The sequence below is a fragment of the Paramisgurnus dabryanus genome, chromosome 5 (genome assembly GCF_030506205.2).
Source record: "Paramisgurnus dabryanus chromosome 5, PD_genome_1.1, whole genome shotgun sequence".
NCBI lineage: Eukaryota > Metazoa > Chordata > Actinopteri > Cypriniformes > Cobitidae > Paramisgurnus > Paramisgurnus dabryanus.
Window position 1 is genome coordinate 31,469,103 of NC_133341.1, and position 22,121 is coordinate 31,491,223.

A 22,121-nucleotide genomic window follows, 5' to 3' on the forward strand; every position below is an offset into this window, starting at 1 on the left:
ATAAAAGATTAACTGAAAGTTCAAATTGTATTGACATGAGTTGCAGCGCAAAAGGTTCTGGGTTTTGAAGACAAATACTGATAAAAATGTATACCGTGCAATAAAATCATAATATAATGTAAATATTTGTATCTCTTATTTATCCTCTTAAAGGGATAGTTTACCGAACCAAGCAAATCTGGGGCACACATTGTCTTCCATTGTTGGAAAAAAATTATACTATGGAAGTGAATGGTGCACCAGATCTGTTATGAAAAGATATCTTCATTTGTGTCCAGCAGATTTAGACAGGGTTAGAACAACAAAAAGGTAAGAAAAAAATGAATTTTTCTGTGAACTATCCCTTTAAACAATAAGAATTGTATTTATAAACTTGGTTATTATGCATGACCTCAAAATGGTGCCCATCTCCAAATGTTTGTAGAGTAAAAAATTTTTAATGAGCCACTGATATGACTTGTGTTGAAATCTCATTTGAAATGAACATATTTGTAACAAGTATTATACTTTACTGTATTTATAGTGTAAGAACTTTTAAATAAAGTGTGCTCAATTTTTTTAAAGAAATACTTCAATTTTTTTGAAAATATGCTAATTTTCCAGCTCCCCTAGAGTTAAACATTTGATTTTTACCGTTTTGGAATCCATTCAGCCGATCTCCGGGTCTGGCGCTAGCACTTTTAGCATAGCTTAGCATAATTCTGAATCTGATTAAACCATTAGCATTGTGCTCAAAAATAACCAAAGAGTTTTGATATTTTTCCCATTTAAAACTTAACTCTTCTGTAGTTACATCGTGTACTAAGACAGACGGAAAATGAAAAGTCGCGATTTTCCAGGATGATATGGCTTGGAACTATACTCTCATTCCGGCATAATAATTATGGACCTTACAGCTGTACCATGACTGTAGGATGCGCAATTATTTAACGTAGTTCACAAAATATAGTCCCCTGCTATAGTACACGGTGTAACTACAGAAGAGTCAAGTTTTAAATAGGAAAAATATCGAAACTCTGGTTATTTTTTTGTGCGTTGCTAATGGTTTAATCAGATTCAATGGATTATGCTAAGCTAAGCTTAAGTGGTAACGTCAGACCCGGGGATCAGCTGAATGGATTCCAAAACGTTAAAAATCAAATGTTGAACTCTAGGGGAGCTGGAAAATGAGTGTCCCTTTAAAGTAAGTAGTCATGTAAGCCCCACTCACTGTAAAAAGATTTTCTTCATCATGTTGAGAAGGGTGCGATGCAGCGCAGGGTCGTACAGTAGTGAACTCGGAGATCGCAGCCAGCGGTAAAAATGCATGACCTGATTATCAGCGTAGACGTTATGATACTGCGTGATCTCTCGAACCCATCCGACAACCATGCTCTTCAGAATCCTGCATGCGGATGGAGAATTCAGAGAAAACGTTTGCATTAAATGACTTTAAGTCAGTGTGCATATAACACCTTGTTTATTCTCCATACCTGAACGTGTTAGAGCAGAGCGCGGTCTCGTCATAGCTGGCCACTGCATTTGCTGTCTGATTCCCTGACATCATTTCCTCCAGTGATGCGTGTTGAATGACATCAAAGCTGACGCCCATGCTGGCCCCGCCCTCCATGTCGTTCACATGCTGGGACTGCAGAATGGTGTTGACCGCCAAGCTCTGAATATCCAACTCCACACATACTGGAAAAAACAACAGGAAGTAATAAATATGAAATCTAGGCGGTCTCATAATCTAATAATGAATGTTCTTTACATTATGTAGGATGACTTTATATAGAAAAGTGTCATTAAAAGGGTTTCAAAGATTGGGTCACAAATCTTACAGTGTTGTCCTACACAGTCTCTACATGTCTGATATCGTACATCATTGTACTCGACTGATTTTGCTTACCTGTAGAATAGCAGCCCTGACTGTTGATCTCCATGGACCCTCTCTCATCACTCTCCATCACCAGTCTGCTGTCGTCAGCCTCTTTCCCCCCGAGGTCCGGCCGTGCCGTAGGTGACAGCCACAGCAGGTGGTTGTGTTTTCTCAAATGACGTGCGAGAAATAGATCCGACCCAAATATAGAAACGTCCTGAGGCAAGTTTCCTACAGGTAAGTGATAATACCTGAAAACAGACAGGCACAGAGGTCAAATTGATTATTCTTTAAAGCTAATAAAATCTTTGAGTGCATGGTTTCATATCATGAAACACTAATTTGTTCTTGGTGTTTTAAAATAAGAAAATACTGAATGCTGTAAAATATTTAGCAACTTTCAGATGCAACTTGACCCTGGAACACAAAACCAGTCTTAAAAGGGTCAATAAGTGGGATTTACCCCCATCTAGTGGTGAAATTGTATTTTGCATTCAAACGAATAGTGCTCTCTAGCGCCTCGCTTTTCCAAATGCTTGTTGCAACTATGGTAGCAGTTATGTACTCACTGATCTCCTGGTCCGTTTCAGCTGGTTTAAGTGTTCTGAATGAAAACACGTTGTGGAAAAGCGTTGGTAGGCTAGTGCTTTTTTGTCCTGTTCTGCTATTATAGTTTATCAATATGGCGGAACGACATGGAAGCCTTCTTGGACTTACTCTTTCAATGCAAGTAAACAGAAGAAATTCTAAGCTTACAAAGAAAAGTCAGATTATTGGCAGAGGTCATTTGATACCAATGAGGACATATTTATGAATAAAGACATTGATTTTGACTAATAAAACACTTAAAATCCTACTTACAGTCCCTTTAAGTTGCACAGGTATATTTGTAGCAATAGCCAACAAAACATTGTATGGATCAAAACTATTTTTCTTTTATGATAAAAAAACTTTTGGATATTAACTCTTTCACCGCCATTGACGAGATATCTCGTCAATTAAGAGAAAACGCTTCCCCGCCAATGACGAGATTTTCCGTCTTTCCGTAATATCGCTATTATCCACCAGGTGGCGCCCTTCCGGAACTTTTTAAACCCGGAAGTATTGCCCTATGGCAAGCGGCTGCATGTCCGTGTCTGTTTTAAAGATCGCTCTGAATGGGATCTCTATGAAAAGTCCGTCACAAAAATGGAATTATCTCTGCTTTTTGCTCAAAATGTGGTGTTTTTGCAGAAACCTACCTATATTCAAAAGCTGATCTACAAAAGAACCACTGAAGGTAGGATGAAACGGTTTTTTTTTTTTTGAAAGCAGAGGGTCTCTTCTTTCATTTGGTATATTGTATGTTTATATATTTAAAGAAGAACATTTTCTGGAAGGCATTAAACTTTGGTGAAAATCATGAAAAACGCTGGCGCTGGCTGGCAACTTTTGAAAAAAACGCTGGCGGTGAAAGAGTTAACCCATATAAGCCCCAATTTTCCTGTATACGTTAAGTTCTGCAGTGGTTAAATGACCCCAGAAATTAAAAGGGTGATTACAAAAAATAATTTTTTTTTAATGATTTTAATTTTTACTTCCCATCCATACATTATCTGTGTTTTTAGAGATATGAAGTACTTTTCTACCCGCTTACCACTTAATTCCTCAACTACACAATTAGCTTGCCTGTAAAATATAACTTTCTTTAATGAAAAATGCACATAAATTATGATCTAAATTTGATGTAAATTGTTTTTAGATATTGATCTAGATGTTATGTGTTGAATTCGGCCATCAGGTTTTTAGAAAAAAACCAAACAAATTACCGTTTAGGAAATAAATCATTTGACCAGCAGATGCCCATAGAGACTCATTCATTTCACTGGATGTGACCAACTGCTCACATAACTACTTTAGTGATACATTTTGTGAATTGATGTATATATAAACATTAGAAAGGACATTAAAAATAAATATTATTACAAATAGTAGAATTTTTTTTGTTTTTGATACATTTTGAAATACCTGTTTTTACAAAATCCCATAGAAATTTTACTGAATGTAAGTAATGTAAGTGTGTGTGTGTGTGTGTGTGTGTGTGTGTGTGTGTGGCTGTTTTTTTGCCAAATTCTATAAAAAAATGCCCTCTGTGGCAGTCATACCCTTGTGTGTTTGTATGTGTTTTTGTGCGCATGCATGTGTGTTTGTGTCTTTATTTTTATTTAACATTTTTTACACATCTTCAGAACGACCAAATCAAGGCCAGTTTTTTATATGAATTCCACTGAGATTAAATGTTTGTATGTGTAATGTTTGTAATGTGCATTTTTACTTGATTTTTTTTACATTATTTCTTAACAACATAAAAGGCACAAAGAAACAGTAGCAAAACCAGCCTAGTTATTTTAGGGCACACAACTTTCCTGATCCAGATTACAAGCATCTGCTAAATGCCCTTATATAAATCAACTGTGGTTTACTTCCGGATCTAAAAGTTATCATATTAGGGTTAATACTCTGATTGCAAATTGTCTGTGCTGTACCTGGCCATATCAAAAGCCTGTGAGAGGCAGCTGTCCAGATTAAGGTAGTGTTTGATCATACGACGAGCCCCGTGACGCTGCCAGTCCAGAACATTGTAGCTTATCTCATCCATAACGTGAACCGGCACCACAGGAAACTCTTCTAGGACAGTCATACCCGCAGCCAGTCGCCGGCGATCCCAATTAGACTGAACAGCAATCAGGGTCGGCCCACGGCGCTCCTCCTGTACACAAGTGCAAAAGCCAGGCTGTTATTCTTCATCTGTTGTGTTTATTGCTCATTTAACAGCATTAAGACATGTGAATGGCGTACCTTGTAGTTTAACAGAATGCGTTGCAGCGCGCGGTAAATCGCTTTTATGTCGTTTTCAGCGCGGACTTCAAACAGATGTTTTTCAGGAGGCAGAAGGTCTTCTGTGGTCTTCTCCAGTAGTGCGGTGCGCTCCGCGCTGTACAGCGTGTTCAGGTTTGGCATCTGATTACTACGAACCTAAGGCCATAATGCACAACAGGATTATACAGCTGCACATTTAATCAAATAAAAAAATAAAATAAATCGCAATTTAGCTTTGTTACTACATTTACGGATTTGGTAGATGCTTTATCCAAAGCAACTTACAGTGCATTAAAAGGTAAACATTTTTATTAGCATGTCTGTTCCCTGGGCTCAAACACATGATCTTTTGCATTAACACAATGCTCTACCACTGAGCTATACAGGAGCACTTAATTAAGGGTCTTGATTTAATTAAATAAACATAGATTACGTGCACCACAGTTTTTAAAGCAATAAGCAATCATCTAGACATCTTTTGGTTTCCCCTTCTTTGTTGTTGAAACATATCTAATAGGTTACGCCACCTCCACACAAAGCCAGAGATTTCCCTATCCATAAAGTTCGTAAACACGGCATAGTCTCAAGAAATATCTGTGTACACACAAAACCACTGAAACGGACTAAAATCGATGTAGTATCCATGTCAGACCCGTACGTGGTGCTGTCATTCTGCAACAGAGATACCCTAAAAACAGAGAAGACTTGGAGTATGCGCATAAACCTTGTTGTTGTCCATAATCATTTGTTGCTCACCGTAGCAGCAAAGAAGCAGAAGATTTTGCTTTAGTAAAGTTAAAGGAACAGCATATAAGAAATTTATCTCAATTAATCATAAAATGGCCCTGATATGTCACAAGACATTAAGAAATCATTTTCATTTCAAATACTTATATCACTGACAACAGTGGTCTGGCCAGGATATTGTCATTTAAAAAGTGGAGTTGCAGCCCTCAACTGATGTTTATGTTGTCATGTTGTGTGTACAGGCCACCAGTTGTGTGATTGCAGTACCAGTTTTAGCCACAAGTTTTGTGATTGCAATACCAGTTTTGGCCACAGTCCTACATACTGTTCCTTTAATAGGCTCACTAACTTCTGCAGCACAAACATGTAGTCCAGCAGTATTGTTGTTGATGCTGTTACGCAATGTAGCGGTCTCTGACTAGGGTCGAGATGTGGGGTGATGACATCATTGATGATATCACAAAATATACGGATTGGCTGTACACACGAAACCGTAAAGGTGTCGTGTTCATATTTATATTTATCCAATCAGTCTCGCAAAATGCTCTGTCTGGACAAAACACTGATACGATACAAAATTTGTATGTATACAGCATCTCCGAGTGAACAGGCTCATAGAGATGACAGATTTTACAGTTACTTACCGTGTCAAGAACAAAGATGCTGGCTTTGCGTTGGGAGGGTATGAACAGACCAAACAAAGCTTTATGACCCTGACTGTGATGGTACAAGTAGATGTGCCTTACGCTGCCTGAAACGGACAACACAACATGTTATGAATGACCATGAAACACATCCATCAATAAACAGCATTAAATCAATTCAAATTTGTTTTATAGTGCTTTTCACCATTCTATATTGTATCAAAGCAAGCGTTACAGTAAATACAGAAAAGTACAGGAATATAATAGAGATGTGCATGAAATATATACAATTTATTACAAAAATACAAGTACATTAGCAGTAGCAACTAGGGGTGTAAAAAATATCAAAAATTATTATTGTTCTCATTCTGCACAGCAATCCCTGTATCGAGATGCATATTGTATCGCAAGATTATTACCGATACAAAGCCCTAGTAGCAACTGTGAAATCAATCTGACCGTCATATTCTAGGGTTGCACGGTTCATAAAGCCAACGGTTCAGTTCATATCATGGTTTTAGGGTCACGGTTTTCGGTTCTGTGCGGTTCATGTTGTTGTTGTTTTTTTAACGTTAACACTCCCGAAATTTACTTCAGCATACGATATGTAGCTTAATTGTACACAATTTAGGATACAGTATTAACAAAATTGTTATATCATGTAATCATACACAAACTGAATTTGACTTGACTTTAAGCACATTGTTGGGACCATCTCTGATGAAAGCTAGGTTAGATTTTGATACAGCAAAAGAGAAGAAATTGATGACATGCTTTCATTTACTTGGCAAAAAAGGGTGAATGTGTTAAAGCCTTGTTTTATACTCGACAGGTCCACACAAGAGCGACGGTGTGCGTGGCAAAAATGACGTCAACGGGGAGTGGGCAATAGTGAGCGTTGAGTGCGTGAGACCCATTTCACTTGGCGGTGTGCACGTGAAAATTTTGGGCACAGCTCCACTACCCAAGATGCACGAGTTCCACGAGAATCTAGCAGAGCATGACGTCTCATTAGGCTGGGACCCAGTCTGTGCGTCGAGTATAAACACCTCCCCAAATGGAGGCTCGCACTGTGGAGCCAGACGAAAGTATACAAGGCTTCAGGTAACATACGGGCACAAGACTACATTACACATACGTTGAACCGTGCAAAACACACACGCTCCGAACCGAGACAAGCAAACCGAACGATTCGGATGTTTTTTCATGTACCGTGCTACCCCTTTCATATTCACAGCTATCAAACAAGCCACTCTATTACATTTTTTCATTAGATCTACATATTAGCATTACTAACTGTAGAAAAGTTATTCACATTACAACAGTGCCTTTGTGAATAATGTTATTTGTTTATTAATCACCTGGCTCAAGGTAGCTGAACTGGGCCAGAGATCTCATCTCTAGATGTTCCAGATCGAACGTATCTGCCTCTCTGCCAGCCAGGTCTCTGACCACCTGTTTATTGACCATACACATGCAGCCAAGCTGGACCAGAGACCGGAAAAGCAGTGGAACCTACGGATCACAGACGATGGGAAATAACATCTTGATACTTAACAGATTGTAGAACAATCACCTCCCATTTATTTTGGATATAATTATAAATACATTTGGGAGCCTAACTCACTTGAGTCTCATAGACACCCTCAATATCAGGTGCAGAGAGTTCAGCGTTGATCTCATTGATGTGTTCCTGGTACATGTCCTCAGGAACCGTGTACTGGTACAGAAAATACACCACGCTTGACCGCGGAAGTATCCTGTTTACCTGGTAAACAAATAGGTGTTAATAAGAACTAAATTACATACACAACAATCATGAATGAATTGTACAATGTGCCTCTTTTTATAACAAGCAGGCGGGACTTCCATCGTCAAAGCGGCCATATTGAGCGTTGCATTGTCCCCTATTTAAAGTAATAGGTGTGCTTAATCTTTTTTTATCCAATATAATTAGTCATGAATGTGTGTTTGGAAAATCACACCTTTTTGCAGGTAGCTGTCTCTTCTTGCTTGGGAACTCTTTGGTTGACATAAAACACTCGTGGGATGTTGAGTTTCATGCAATGGAGATCACTGCCAATGACAGCCCATAACTTAAACAGGCCCGGGTGATTGGTCTCTGCAATCTAGGGAGGGAGTGGTTAGAGAAACCATATACATTCTGAAGTACACGTAACATTATACACGTTTCATATTTGAAAAGATCAGGAATACTTATGCAAATTTGTGCTCAAGTTTGAAGCCAATCTCTGATTTACCTGAACAATTTGCCAGGGCATGTCTAGAATACTGCGGGCGGTTCTTCGCAAAAAGCTACCGAGCCCCGTTGTCGGTCCATCACGGATTACGCCACCTCCGGTGGGCTGAGATTCTCCGTCAACCAACCGTCGTCGCTTCCGACGTTCCTTTCTCTGCCGAAGCTGCAGCTCCCATTTTTTCTTATGGTAACGAAGCCAGACAAGAATTTCCTCCTGTTCACATATACAGATGTAACATAAATTAAAATAAATCCTCAACATTCTTTCATAAGTTTAAAGTTTCATGATGTTACATTTTCTGCATTACCCGACTGTTACCCATCGATGGCGGTGATCCAAGTATTTCTCTCCAAGACTGAGTGAGCTCCTGCTCTTGAGACTCAGCCTGACTGTCCCCTCCCTGAGAAATCCTCTTCCTCTTAGTGCTTATGAGTATGGCGGGCTGCAGGGGCCGCTGAGGAGCCCCAAAATCCTCCATATCAGGAGTATCACCTGCTGTAATAGTTTGCTGAGCCACCTAAAACAGACAGAATAACAATCAGGTGTGTGCACAGACTCAGGCAGATGGAAAGCGGACGTCTGAATGGCTCTGATGGTACCTGTCGCTTTCCTTCGCTGGTAAAGAGTTCGCTGATCTTCTTCTGCTTGTAAATGTCATTCTTTTCCAGAAGTTTCTTATGAAGCCAGTCTGGATGGCGAACTCTGGGTACAGGGTTTTTAACCTGAACAAAAAACAACTGTGAGCTAAATACATGGCAAGATATGTAGTGTTCCCACACCTTAGTTTACTTCAAATTCAAGGACCTTTCAAGGATTTCCAGGTGCAATACCCTTAAAGGACTAAATGTGGGGACACATTTCAAGTGAGAGCAAGGTTACATCGTGTTACCCTTTTCAGATACATTGTTACAGTTCCCTTTCGAGGGAACTTGTGCTGCATCACTGCGGTGACACTTTGGGGAAGATTCCAGGGGTAAGTGCGTCTGAATGTGTATATCAAATTCAACCAATGGTGAGGCTTAACGACAAAGACAGGGTGACGCGAGAGCCAGGAAGAATATCGCTATTTGAAATATTCCCAAAGACGGCGTTACAGGGCCGCAGGACGTATGGCAAGGGAGACCCAGTGAGCGCCTCGTTCCCTTCTCAGGGGAACAACAGTTACATACGTAACCCAAGACGTTTTCATGTTTCAAACACAACTATGCAAAAAAGCATTTTGGTATGAATTAACATTCGCATACAGAAGATATAAGCATTTAAAGCGAACAGTTTAGCACGTGTGCTTAAAAGGCTAGAAATTTTATGATATTATCCTACACTACACAGTGAATTATATGGATTTCTTTCCAGAAAACTTCTTGCATAAAATAGATTCAAGCACTTTGAATGACCTGTATCCATGTATGTATATTTTCAAAAACTTCCAAGGGCCTTTAATTTTTCCCCCCAGATTCACAAACTTTTAAGGATTTCAAGAACCCGTGGGAACCCTGGATATGACAAATCTTTGTTTGAAGGGCTATCTGGCCCTTTCTCCTTCCCCTACCCCTCCACCTAAAAGAAAATTGAATCATCCCTAGCCCTTTACGTGAACACGCGAAACTGAGGGGTAGGGGAAAGTGTAGGGGTAAGGGGTAGAAATGGGATTAGGCCCAAGTGACTAACAAGTAAGTGACAAGTCTGACTGTTTGTCACTTCAACCCTTCAACTGGTTTAAATATTTTTGAGTAAAGAAGAGACTTCAAATTACCTGTTGTAGAGCTGCAGGGATAGTGATAATCTTCTGAATAGCACTACCTAATCGCTCAATGTAGTAACTCCAGTCCAGAATCTAAAACAGTAGAGGAAGAAAAAGAATAAATATAAATAAATGATATACCATTCAAAAATAAAAACAAAAATAAAGCATTCTAGCTGAAAACAAGTTGGTTTATGCTTTTGGCAGATGCTTTTATCCATGATTTGGAATTGATTTACAGAAAACATTCAGAGTACTCACAGATCTGATGTCCAGATCATGAAGGCTGGGCATCTTCAGCCATTTGCGAAGAAAATGCTTTTTAACACTTTCCTCAGCCTGGAAAATGGCCAGAGGGATTGCCCTGCATAAGCAAAACACAGCAAGAATTGACGCCAAAAGGGATTAAATTATAAAAAAACATTTTACTTTAGTCATCATCATTTTTGGACCCTGGTATAATACATGATGTCATCTGACGTCCATTTACCTCTCTGTAACAGGCGAGCCCTCTGGCTTGCGAGAGATGACATATCGACAACTGAGGCCGGCGTCTTTAACCATCTGATCTCCGAGAAACTCTGCAAGACGCTTGGCCGTACTGATAGAGGTGGATTTCTGTTCACCGTAATCTTCCAGTTTACGGGACATTGAGCGGTTTTCCGAAATAAGCTCGAACAACTCGGCATCTGGCATGTTAGCAGCCTTGGAGAGAACATACACTAGCATTTGTTAATACATAAAAGCACTTGATTACATCCGAGGAAAGCAAGTATTGTGTTATTTTTTTTATACCTTGCTGTACAGTACATCAAGCCAGTAGTCTGCGACTTTAGCCACAGACGCATACACCTCTTCTAGCGTTGTGCCTTTCAGAAAAGCCTCAAACACAGAAGACTGAAAGATCTTGATGAGTTGAAGTTCACCTCTTCTCTTCACCTCAAAACCCTTTAGTTCTGCCAGCGATCCATCCTCATTAAACACTGCGTACCTGAGGAAAGGTAACAAATGAATCAAGCAAAGAGATTAAATGCTTTGATTCCTGAATAAATCCTTAATTAGTTATCCAACGCAACATCAAGTACACTCATTGCACAGATTTCCCCTGGCAAGATTCAAACCTGCAATGTTTCAATTGACAGTCCACTAAATGACACCACATAACTGGTCAATATATGATATGATATGATGTGCTCACATACTGTATATGCAATTAATCCCTTAATAAAGGACATTTCAACAATGTGTAAATTGTTAAGTCTCGCACCTCTTCTTGAGCTTCTTGCCTTCTTCTTTAGAGGCAGGTAGGATCATAGCCAGGTATGGCCCATCGACCTCAAAGAAGATGCTGTTCTCAGCTCTGGTCTCATATGTTAGAGATGCCGAGTCCACCAGCTCCTGATATTGATGATTGGTAAATCCCTCCTAATTCAAGAAAGTTTAAAACAGGATGTTTTGTTGTTCTTGCATTTAAAACAAGTTTTAACAATCTTTTCATCTATTACCCATCTTTCAATGAAATATAAGGAAACTTGGCAAATATTGATGCTTTACCATTGCATGGTACCCCACGGCTTTTGGTGTCAGCTCACCTCACTTTGGCTTGGTTAGGTTTACCATCGAGTTTAGTAACACTTAGAAGTAGGGATGCATCGATACCACTTTTTTGGAATACGAGTACGAGTACTTGCATTTCAGTACTTGCCGATACCGATACCGAGTACTTAATAAAAAAACATGATTTAAATTTACAGGTAACAGCTTTAGTCATATAATTTAACAAAAAAAACAAAGGACTAGTTTTCCAGTTTGTTGTAAACTCTGCCTCTTTGGACAACACAAGAGGCATTAACCCCTTAGACGCCGCTCAAACATAGACATTTCTCAGACCGTGGTATCGATTCCAGGTATCGGGGGACTTTTAACGAGTACTTTAGAAAATGTGGTATCGAGGCCGATACCCGATACCAGTATCGGTGCATCCCTACTTAGAAGTGGGAGGGATCATAGGCGTGTCGTTATATTTGCACTGCCTACTGCTGTGACATCATACATGTGAGAGCGTTGTTGTACATTTCCATACATTCATTTATTTCTCAGTCCACCACAAAATTTAAAATTGACCACCACAAATAGATGTTTGCACATCGCGTTTATCACTACCTTTATCACTTTGCTGAGTCTCATTTAAGTTGCATTTAAGCATATATGCGGACATGCACGTTGCAAATGCGCCTCCACAAACTGCAAGTCCGGAAAAAAATTGTTATGGTGTTCCTGTTTCACAACCTGTGGATGTTTTTCTTCACTTAAAGGAAGTTTGGGAACTTACGGCAAAGCACAGATGACAACAGGTTTACTCGAGACAGCGCAAGCTAGCATGCAGGTAAAGCTAATCTTTAACATTATAGCGATGACCCTGGTAGTGACGATTCTCTCAGACCAATCAATGATCTACAGTGTTTTCGCGTCACGTTTTGGTATCAGCTCGGGTCTCTTGGAACCCAGACCAAGGTGGTACTAATGGTGCTTTTCCATTGCATAGTACCCCACGGTTTAGTTTACTTTGGGTCGGGTCAGCTCACCTCATTTTGGCGCGGTTAGTTTAGTATCACTTCAGAGTGGGAGGGATTATAGGCGTGTCGTTATATTTACGCTGCCTACTGCTGTGACATTATACAAGTGAGAGCGTTGTTGTACATTCCCATACATTCATTTATTTCTCAGTCTGCCACAAAATTAAAATTGGCCACCACAAATAGATGTTTGCACATCGCGTTTATAACTACCTCTGTCTCACATTACAGTTTCTGTTCAAACACCCGACCCGTGGCGTCAGTCGACGGCGCTCCGCTGAGCCTCATTCAAGTTGCATTTAAGCATATATAATGCGGACGTGCACGTCGCGAATGTGCCGCCACAAACTGCAAGTCTGGAAAAAACTGTTATGGTGTCCCGGATTCTCAACCTGTGGATGTTTTTCATCGCTAAAAGGGAAACTTCCAAAAGTTTGGAAACTTATAGCAGAACACAGATAACAACATGTTTGCTTGAGACAGCGCAAGCTAGCAGTAAGCTAAAGCTAATATTTACATAATAGCGATGACGCTTCTCTCAGACCAATCAGTGACCTACAGTGTTTTCACGTCACGTTTGGTATCAGCTCGGGTCGCTTGGAACCCCAACCGAGGTGGTACGAAAAAAGTATCGGGTACTACGTACTGCACCCAATGGAAAAGCTCCCAAAAGTAAGCTGACCCGACCCAAACTAAACCAAACCGTGGGGTACTATGCAATGGAAAAGCGCCATAATTAAAAAGTATCGGGTACTACAACTGAACCCAGTGGAAAAGCTCCCAAAAGTAAGCAGACCCGACCCAAAAGAAACCATGGGGTACAATGCAATGGAAAAGCACCATATGTGACCCTGAACCACAAAACCAGTCATAAGCTTCACGGGTATATTTCTATCAATAGCTAACAATACATTATATGGGTCAAAATTATACAAGTTTTCTTTTATACCAAAAATTTGGATATCAAGTAGAGATCATGTTTCATGATAAAATATTTTTGAAAGTGGATGCAGCAAAATCAAAAACAAAATTGTCCTGAAACTAGCCTACAAACTACTGGTTGGTACAGTAGGAGCTCTTTGGAGATTTCCCATTTAAGTTTGGTTTTTATGTCAAAGCTTACAAGTTCATCATTCAGTCCACAACGTCATTACAATGGTAAGCCAGTACAGCACTAAAATCAATCTTTTCATTAGTGTGTTAACGCGTTGTGAAGGACATCATTTGGACTGTAAATTCGATTTCAAAATGTAGATTTTTTGCACCATCAGATTCCAGATTTTCTAATCATTGCATCTCGGCCAAATATTTGTCCTATCCAAGCACACATCAATGGAAAGCTTATTTATTTAGCTTACAAATGATGTACCTCAATAAAAAAAAAACTTACTTTTTTTGTGGTCCAGGGTCACATATGGGATATACTAAAGCCGACTGCTTAAAAATAATTCACAATAATTCACCTTGACCATGATATTGAGCATGGCTCCTGGATAACTAATGGTCACTTTAGGTTTCTTCTCATTGGTAGACTTGATGACAAAATTCTCAGGAAAGGTGTTGGGAAGGACGCACCAGATACCATCAGTGTCCAGCTCCAGAGGTCTCCTAGAGAAGCAGAGGATCAGATTAACCAATAAAAATAAACAAAACTACTTTGGAATATTTTTATGGGTTTGAAGGATAATGTATAAGTCTAACCCGATCTGCTCAATCAACTCTCTGGCCTGAGTGATAATGTTGGCTCCAGTGAAACACACAATCCCTGCCATCTCCATCGAATACCAGCGAGCTCTGAGGAACATCAGGTTAAACAGGAATAAGGAAACAATCGAAGACTCGAATTAGATGATAAAGTACATAAAAGGTTTAAAAAGCTGACAGTTCTGTACCCTTTTCTCATGACGTATCCGTAGAAGGAGTTAAGAATGCACTTGTGTGCCAGTTGCAGAGACTCATAGAGAATCTCCATGTTCTTACAGCGCTTCACCTCTGCTGCGTCACCGCTATCCTGAGCTGAAGACAGCTTCTTCTTCCAGACCTGCACCAAGAGGAGAGACAAATGAGTTAAACTGAACTCAATTGAGGAGGGCAACCTATTACATGTCTTACGGCAATGCCCTGAGGTCCAGTGAGAGGTGCATGATTATATCCTATACGAAAATATAAGAAATATACCGGTATGCCCGAAAATAGTCCCCTGCTATTGAAAGTTACCAATCAGACTATTTTCAGCTGCTGCATAATATCATTGCGCCTCTTGCTGCCATGTTACAACAGCAAAGTCATTGATTACGCCGGAATGAGAGTATAGTACTAACCATATCTGCCTACAAAATTGCAACTTTTAATTTTCCGTCAGTCTTATTACACAATGTAACTACAGAAGAGTCAAGTTTTAAATAGGAAAAATATCGAAACTCTTTGGTTATTTTTTTAGCGCGATGCTAATGGTCTAATCAGATTCAATGGATTGTGCTAAGTTATGCTTAAGAGTGGTACAGCCAGACCCGGAGATTAGCTGAATGGATTCCAAAATGGAAAAAAAAACCAAATGTTTAACTCTAGGGGAGCTGGAAAATGAGCATATATTAAAAAAAAAATGGAGTGTCCCTTTAAGTGGCTTTCGGATTTAGGGCGGGTGTACGTTTTTTGTGGGTTGTATTTATGTCAAGCACGACTGTTTATACTAAAATCGATAAATGTGTCCCATACAATGTCGTTGGCTATTGCTACATATAAACCCATGCTACTTATGTCTGGTTTTGTGGTCCAGGGTCATAAATGACAAAAAGATAATACTTTAGACAAATAAACACATGGTAAGCACTGATGAATGTACAGTACAGCCATTTACAGTAAAGCTGTTCATATTTTCATTTGAACAGTATTTCAACCTGAATCCAGTACCTTGTGAAGCCCTTTGAACTCATATCGCCGGTCTCTGAAAGCTCGAACCGTGTCGACGTAAAATGAGTTCTCCCTCTGACAGATGGTAGTGACCCTTTCCTCCAGTCTGGTCAGATGAACTTTCTTGTAAGCTTTTCTGCAGTAGTCTAGGAAAACAGACGGTTGTGAGACACAGGCCATTCATCAAACAGCTTTATAACTATTCCTGATATACAAAAAATTAGGAGTTAATAGTTAATCAAGACCTAGTTCCTTGCAAAAAGTTTGCTTACCTCCCAAACGCTTCTTTTCATGTCGTGCCTGTTCCTCTCGATTGAGCGCGTGGAAAGCACGGGGAGGACCGTTAGGAAAAAGAGGTGGAAATTTCTCAGACTCCAGCTGTTGCTGAATGCGATGAAACTCACTCCGACTGGCTGGCACTAATAAGAAAGTAAGTTCATTAATACACATTTCATAATTCAGTGCTTTACAAAATCATGTATGGTGGGTCAATAATAATCATAATTTTTAAGATATATAATGTTTTTATTACACATTAATAAACACAACCACAAAAAGATTAAAATGACATACTGATCTCGCCTCTCCACTGCCATGTCATTCTGCGCTGACAGTTTGCACCTGGCTTATTAAAATCACAAGCAGCACACGTCGCTTCATCCACCATTGCAGAGGGCTGGACAGACAAAAGACAACTAATTAGCATTAGCCTAACTTAATTTATTAACAGAGCTCCAGTGGAAAAACATGGCACTAGCAATATGGACTATTTTAGAAACTGAAAACTAAATGTACCTGTAGCCTGTTTGTGAGGATGATATTGGGGTACATGGCCCCTACATCCAGATGGTAAATAAGAGGGCACTCAATTCTGTTGGGCACTTCCTTTAGAGATATCAGCTTCCTCTTTATCTCATCACACACCTAAACAAATAACAGTCACATGACACTTGAGTCACATACATGTATGCATGTTTATGACAACCCATCTGTGTATTCACAGAAAATTGTTGACACATAAACATTACACAAATGACTCTGACTGACCTCATTAAAGTTGGTGACCTGCTCTAGAGGAATATTCTCCTCTTCCTCAATGGCGTGACGAAGAGTTCTCTCCACCCTCTGAAGCAAGAAATCAAATGCAGCTGGATTCTGTCGAAAAAACATCATGCATAAACAAGTTTAAACAAAATCAAACTATTTTGAGTTAACCCAGTAAAATATTTTTAGTTACCATTTTAAAACGGCAGGGAATGTCGCTGCGGAAAACTCCAGATTCCAGAGCCTCTACGTGGCCGCCAACGTACGTCTCAGAGTCGAGAACATGACCGTCCTCTGTCAGTTTGTTAAACACCTGCTCCTGTTTGTTTGGGAAGACGATGTTGACGTGGAACGCCTGAACCATCAGCAGGGCTTCACACAGGGTCCCAGAACCTTTCCGCAATACCTGGTTTGTGAACACATTTGCATGTCCACACACACAACGAAAAATTGTTTAATATACATTTTTGTATTATTTATTTATTTTTATTTTAGTTTTATTATGGTCTAGTAATAATAAACTGAACAGGATTTAATAGTAATACAAACCTCATCAGGTTCCATAGGTATAATGGTGCAGAGGGCAAAAATGAAGGGATGAACATATTTCATGTAAAGGTAGTATGTGGCCACAGCGTCAGACACCGAGTAGGTGGCCAGAGTCTACAGAAAAAAAAAGGTTAAAACATTCACACAATAACATTTCTATAGCACAACATTTCATTTATAATGTGACATATTTCCAGGCGTGACTATTAAAATATAAATATTTAGCAGGAGATGCGGCAATGCAAGGAGGAAAATGATTTTATTTATCAGGATTTAATTGGAGCACAGAAATTTAACTCTTGCCCCGCCATTGACAAGGTAACTCGTCAATTAAAAGAAAATGCAACAAATGCACATGCAATAATTCAGTCTCATAAATAACTGTCTGTGCTAATTTTTCACTGCATGTCTTTAGTAAATCCTGACAGTAGTTTTAAAATGGCAAGAGAGGCATGTGCACTGGCGCAAGCTGTTAGTTAATCTGTCCCTAAGTGTTTAATATAAACAGATGTCAGTAAAGAACTGATGAGTGTTAAAGTCACCTGCGGTTCTTCAGTAGCCATGCGGCACATCTCCTCTGGGTCCAGCTCAACGGGGTCATAACTTAACTTGGCTTTCGCTGCAGCCTTCAGATTATGACTTCCTACAGGCAGGTAACTGTCTCTTTTCACCCACCTGAGTCAGAGAGAGGATGAGACAGGGGTATGATTAGTAATGCACTAATGTAAAGTCATTAAAACCCATACAAATCCAAAGGGCCCATTTGTTCAGACACACACACTTTATTAATATAGCTGTGAATACAATGTACAAATTATAACCTTATAGACATTTAAAGGTGCAATGAGTAACTTTTAGGAAAATATCTTTACAGAAATGCAATATAATATACATAACTAAATTATCAGTGATTTATAAAGACCTTAGAATGAGCAGTTTTTATCTACATACACTGTTTGTCCCCTTACACAGTCACTATTTTGCACCGACATGTTTCTACAGTAGCCCTAAATGGACAAACTGCTCTATAGAGTGTGTTTCGTCACTATGTTGTCTCAGACGAAGTCATGTTTGTCCTTTGGTGGCTACCGTAGCTTCAAGTTGTGTTTTGAAAGAGAGGGGTGAGCTGTGGACTGAGCCGTTGGTTGCAATTCGCAATCTCACCGCTAGATGCCACTTAAAATCTACACACAGCACCTTTAATTAGGGCCCGAGCACACCGGGGTGTGAGGACCCTATTGTTCTTCAAGGAGTTATTATTATTATTATTTTTTTTCTTTTTCTTCTCCGACTTCAGCGGGACTTTAGAGGGCCTAAACATACTCGAAAACTCATGAAATTTTGCACAGATGTCAAGAGTGATGAAAATTTACATGTGGTGTGGGCTTTAGAATTAGGCGTGGGAAAATGGCTCTATAGCGCCACCTTTAAAATTTCAACGAAGCAGCCCTCGGACTGTGTTTGACGTACAATTACGAAATTTGGTACGCTTCTGTAGCATGACAAGACCTACAAAAAAGTATCTTGGAGCGAAGCCGTAAACCAAACAGGAAGTCAGCTATTCGGAGTTATTTTTGTGATTTGGGCGCAGTTTTTGTCATTTCCAGGCGTCATACTTTAACTAACTCCTCCTAAAGTTTTCGTCGGATCATCTTCATATTTGGTGGGTGTCATCTTAAGGCCTTTGTGATTCTAAATTGTGAAGGATTTTACTCTACGTAAAAATTTGTGTCGGTTCTGGCCCGACAAAATTTTATGTTTTCCAATGAAACAGGAAGTTGCTGGAACTCATGCATACAGTGTCCGATCTGTCCCAAATTTCACATGATTGCTAAGAGTCCTGACCTGAACACATCTACATAACAATTTTCATTTATAGCCATAGCGCCACCAGCTGGCAACCTGAAGGATCATGTTTTAGCGCCACTTTCAAATATTGAATGAAGCAGCCCTTGGACTGTGTTTAACTTACATGTACGAATTTCGGTATGCTCATGTATTATTACAAGCCCTACAAAAAAGAATCTTGGAGCAACGCCCTAAACCAAACAGGAAGTCAGCTATTTTGAATTATTTCTCAGATTTTGGCTCAGTTTTTCTCATTTCCAGCAGTCATTCTTTAACTAACTCCTCCTACAGTTTTTGTCGGATCATCATCATATTTGGCGAGTCTCATCTTAAGGCCTGTGTGATGCTAAATTGCGAAGGATTTGATTCTATATTAAAATTTGTGTCTGTTTCGGACAGCCAAAGTTTGATGTTTCGCTATGAAACAGGTTGCTGGAACTCAGGCATGCAGTGTCCGATCTGTCCCAAACTTCACATGATTGCTAAGAGTCCTGACCTGAACACATCTACATGTCAATAGTCACTTATGGTTATAGCGCAACCAGCTGGCAACAGGAAGTGACATGTTTACAATGATTATGCAATGTCTGATCTGTCCCAAACTTCACATGATTAATAAGAGTCCTGGACTGAACACATCTACATGTCAATAGTCACTTATGGTTATAGCGCCACCAGCTGGCAACAGGAAGTGACATGTTTACACTGATTATGCAATGTCTGATCTTTCCCTAACTTCACATGATTAATATAGTCCTGGACTGAACACATCTTCATGTCAATAGTCACCAGTGTTGGGCAAGTTACTGAAAATTAGTAATTAGTTATAGTTACTAGTTACTTCTTTTAAAAGTAACTGAATTACTGTACCAGTTACTGTATATCAAAAGTAATTAGTTAATTAGAAAAGTAACTTTTAAGTTACTTTTATGTCTGCTTTTTAAATGTAAATATGAACAGTACTGAACAGTCAAACAGTAAAATGATATGGATGGGCTATTTTACACGTAAGACTCTAATATATCACATACTGTAGGAGCCTATTTTGCTTTAGATTCAACCTTTGAATATTTTTGTTAGAAATTTTCTTAATATGTAAACTTAGTTTATTTATGTATATCATTTAGACCATGGGTGTCAAACTCATTTTAGGCTGAGGGCCGGATGGTAAATAACGCCATGAAGTGTGGGCCGGATAATTTTTTTAAACCTTAGTGTGCTGATAATTGTGTTAAAATTACTAAACAAACCAATTAATTAGTTTGTTTAGCAAGAAAACCAGAGAAACACACAGCTCTGTGAAAACTACATTTCATAAGGTCACACTCGTACTGTACATATTATACACACAAATTTACATCTGAACAAAACCCACTGGCCTTATAGGTTGAAAAGCTTTAATTTAACTTCTTTTGCCTTAATGCCAAAATTATTTATAAACCATTCACTTTTCTTTGGAATATATTTGTAATGAGAACAGTCATTTAGAAAATGAAAATGCTAGATGGGGCAGTGGCCCAAACCAAAAATGGCACTATGGGGGGTGGTACTATTATTATGGTTTTAATAAAGTATTATAAATATTATGTGTTATATAACTAGCATCAACTTAGACATGTGATTATAATGGGAAATATAATAACAAGAATTAAAGTGTGACAATCTGCTAAATATTCAATATGATTTACCTGCTAGCTTGATGGAGCTTTGAATCCATGTTTGCAATGTTGAACTGCTGCTAAAAGCCTCTCTTTCCGTTCTCTGTCGTTATTTTGTGAAGGCATTGGTGTTTTTTGTATTTTTTTGTCTACAAAGTATGCCAACAACAGCAAATTTAGTGTTTATATTAACTTAGATCTGATCGGGAACATTAAATCGATTAGACAAGCTTTGTAACGTTAATAAGAATGTGGATATTTTGTTGTTGTTTGCTTGCTAAGTTTTTAGCACTTTTAGAACACTGACAGCAAATCATTACCGGAAGAAATACATAAACATACTTACAAATTACTAATTCTCCGGTTTAACAACTGATATAATGTAATGAATCTACCTGTTAATGCAACGAACTTTGGAAACTGTTGTCTTCGCTCTCCAGGCAGAGAGTGGACACAGAGATGCTGCGGAGTGGGCGGGAAAACACGAAGTGGATTACCAGAATTGGTGGATCTTTAGCGGAGCGGTAACAATAAAACGGCAAGATTTTTGGGCACCGTGTTTACTCTATGTTCCGCGTTTTGCTGCTTTCCGCAAGTCTCTCATATTAAACACGAACTAGACACCTGCCTAAAAGGGTTTTTAAAATATGTATTTAATATTTAATAAAACTGTATAAATCATCATGCGGGCCGGATTGGACACCTTTGCGGGCCGTATCCGGCCCACGGGCCGCATGTTTGACACCCCTGATTTAGACCATTTAGACAAATATTCTGCATGTTTACAAAAATATATAATGTATTAAAATTGTGTAGTGTCTCTTTAAAAACTTGGAGACAATTGTGTCAACATGTCATATTTTCTAAAATAAATTATAATTTTTCTGATTTCATATTTATTTTAATAAGTTAGAAACGTCTCCGCTGTGTCCTGCTGACAGGCGCGATGCGCGTGCAGCAAATGAGGCAAATTATGGGTCCTCCGAAGGTTAGACCGTCTCATTTCAGTTCTCTTCGCAAACTTCTGAGCGCCTTGAAAGGCCGAGTGTTCACCTTTTATCGCATGCTTAGTAGGGTGCAGCCCTTGCATTGGAACACAGGGACTGCGCTCTTTGGTCATATATTGTTTGTTTTCTGTTGGATTTAAATGATACACAGGATTAAAGGAAGATATTTAATCAGAAAACGGAGTAGGCTACGTGGATTGTTTTGTCAGACGGACACAGAGCGAGTGGATTGTTTGTTCGGATACGGAGAGACTGAAACTAAAACTAAAAGCGAGCTCACACATACTATGGAGTTTTAACACGGGTGTACAGCGCAGTGTGAATATTTTAGTGGAAACAACAATCGCGGATCGTTCTCTTCCATGAAGCCGATGTAAACATCTAAGAATATATGAACATTTCTTAGATTTATTACCTTT

The 22,121-nt window shown here is 39.1% G+C and overlaps 1 protein-coding gene across 1 annotated transcript in view; it reads right to left on the reverse strand.

The window, feature by feature from the left end:
* pole (polymerase (DNA directed), epsilon) overlaps nucleotides 1–22,121 on the reverse strand; it is a 35,563-nt gene that overhangs the window by 6,686 nt on the left and 6,756 nt on the right. The window contains exons 13-40 of the mRNA XM_065250915.1: nucleotides 17,732–17,864; nucleotides 17,190–17,303; nucleotides 16,834–17,046; nucleotides 16,644–16,751; nucleotides 16,392–16,520; nucleotides 16,170–16,272; nucleotides 15,869–16,015; nucleotides 15,597–15,742; nucleotides 14,579–14,727; nucleotides 14,388–14,480; nucleotides 14,150–14,294; nucleotides 11,378–11,535; nucleotides 10,906–11,101; nucleotides 10,601–10,815; nucleotides 10,372–10,474; nucleotides 10,123–10,203; nucleotides 8,969–9,091; nucleotides 8,677–8,886; nucleotides 8,370–8,582; nucleotides 8,094–8,237; nucleotides 7,736–7,876; nucleotides 7,470–7,623; nucleotides 6,109–6,215; nucleotides 4,697–4,873; nucleotides 4,384–4,607; nucleotides 1,889–2,109; nucleotides 1,473–1,677; nucleotides 1,211–1,384 (exon numbers count right to left, since the gene is read on the reverse strand). Coding sequence (XP_065106987.1) covers nucleotides 1,211–1,384; nucleotides 1,473–1,677; nucleotides 1,889–2,109; nucleotides 4,384–4,607; nucleotides 4,697–4,873; nucleotides 6,109–6,215; nucleotides 7,470–7,623; nucleotides 7,736–7,876; nucleotides 8,094–8,237; nucleotides 8,370–8,582; nucleotides 8,677–8,886; nucleotides 8,969–9,091; nucleotides 10,123–10,203; nucleotides 10,372–10,474; nucleotides 10,601–10,815; nucleotides 10,906–11,101; nucleotides 11,378–11,535; nucleotides 14,150–14,294; nucleotides 14,388–14,480; nucleotides 14,579–14,727; nucleotides 15,597–15,742; nucleotides 15,869–16,015; nucleotides 16,170–16,272; nucleotides 16,392–16,520; nucleotides 16,644–16,751; nucleotides 16,834–17,046; nucleotides 17,190–17,303; nucleotides 17,732–17,864 — 4,326 coding nt within the window. The remainder of the gene's footprint in view (nucleotides 1–1,210; nucleotides 1,385–1,472; nucleotides 1,678–1,888; nucleotides 2,110–4,383; nucleotides 4,608–4,696; nucleotides 4,874–6,108; nucleotides 6,216–7,469; nucleotides 7,624–7,735; nucleotides 7,877–8,093; nucleotides 8,238–8,369; nucleotides 8,583–8,676; nucleotides 8,887–8,968; nucleotides 9,092–10,122; nucleotides 10,204–10,371; nucleotides 10,475–10,600; nucleotides 10,816–10,905; nucleotides 11,102–11,377; nucleotides 11,536–14,149; nucleotides 14,295–14,387; nucleotides 14,481–14,578; nucleotides 14,728–15,596; nucleotides 15,743–15,868; nucleotides 16,016–16,169; nucleotides 16,273–16,391; nucleotides 16,521–16,643; nucleotides 16,752–16,833; nucleotides 17,047–17,189; nucleotides 17,304–17,731; nucleotides 17,865–22,121) is intronic.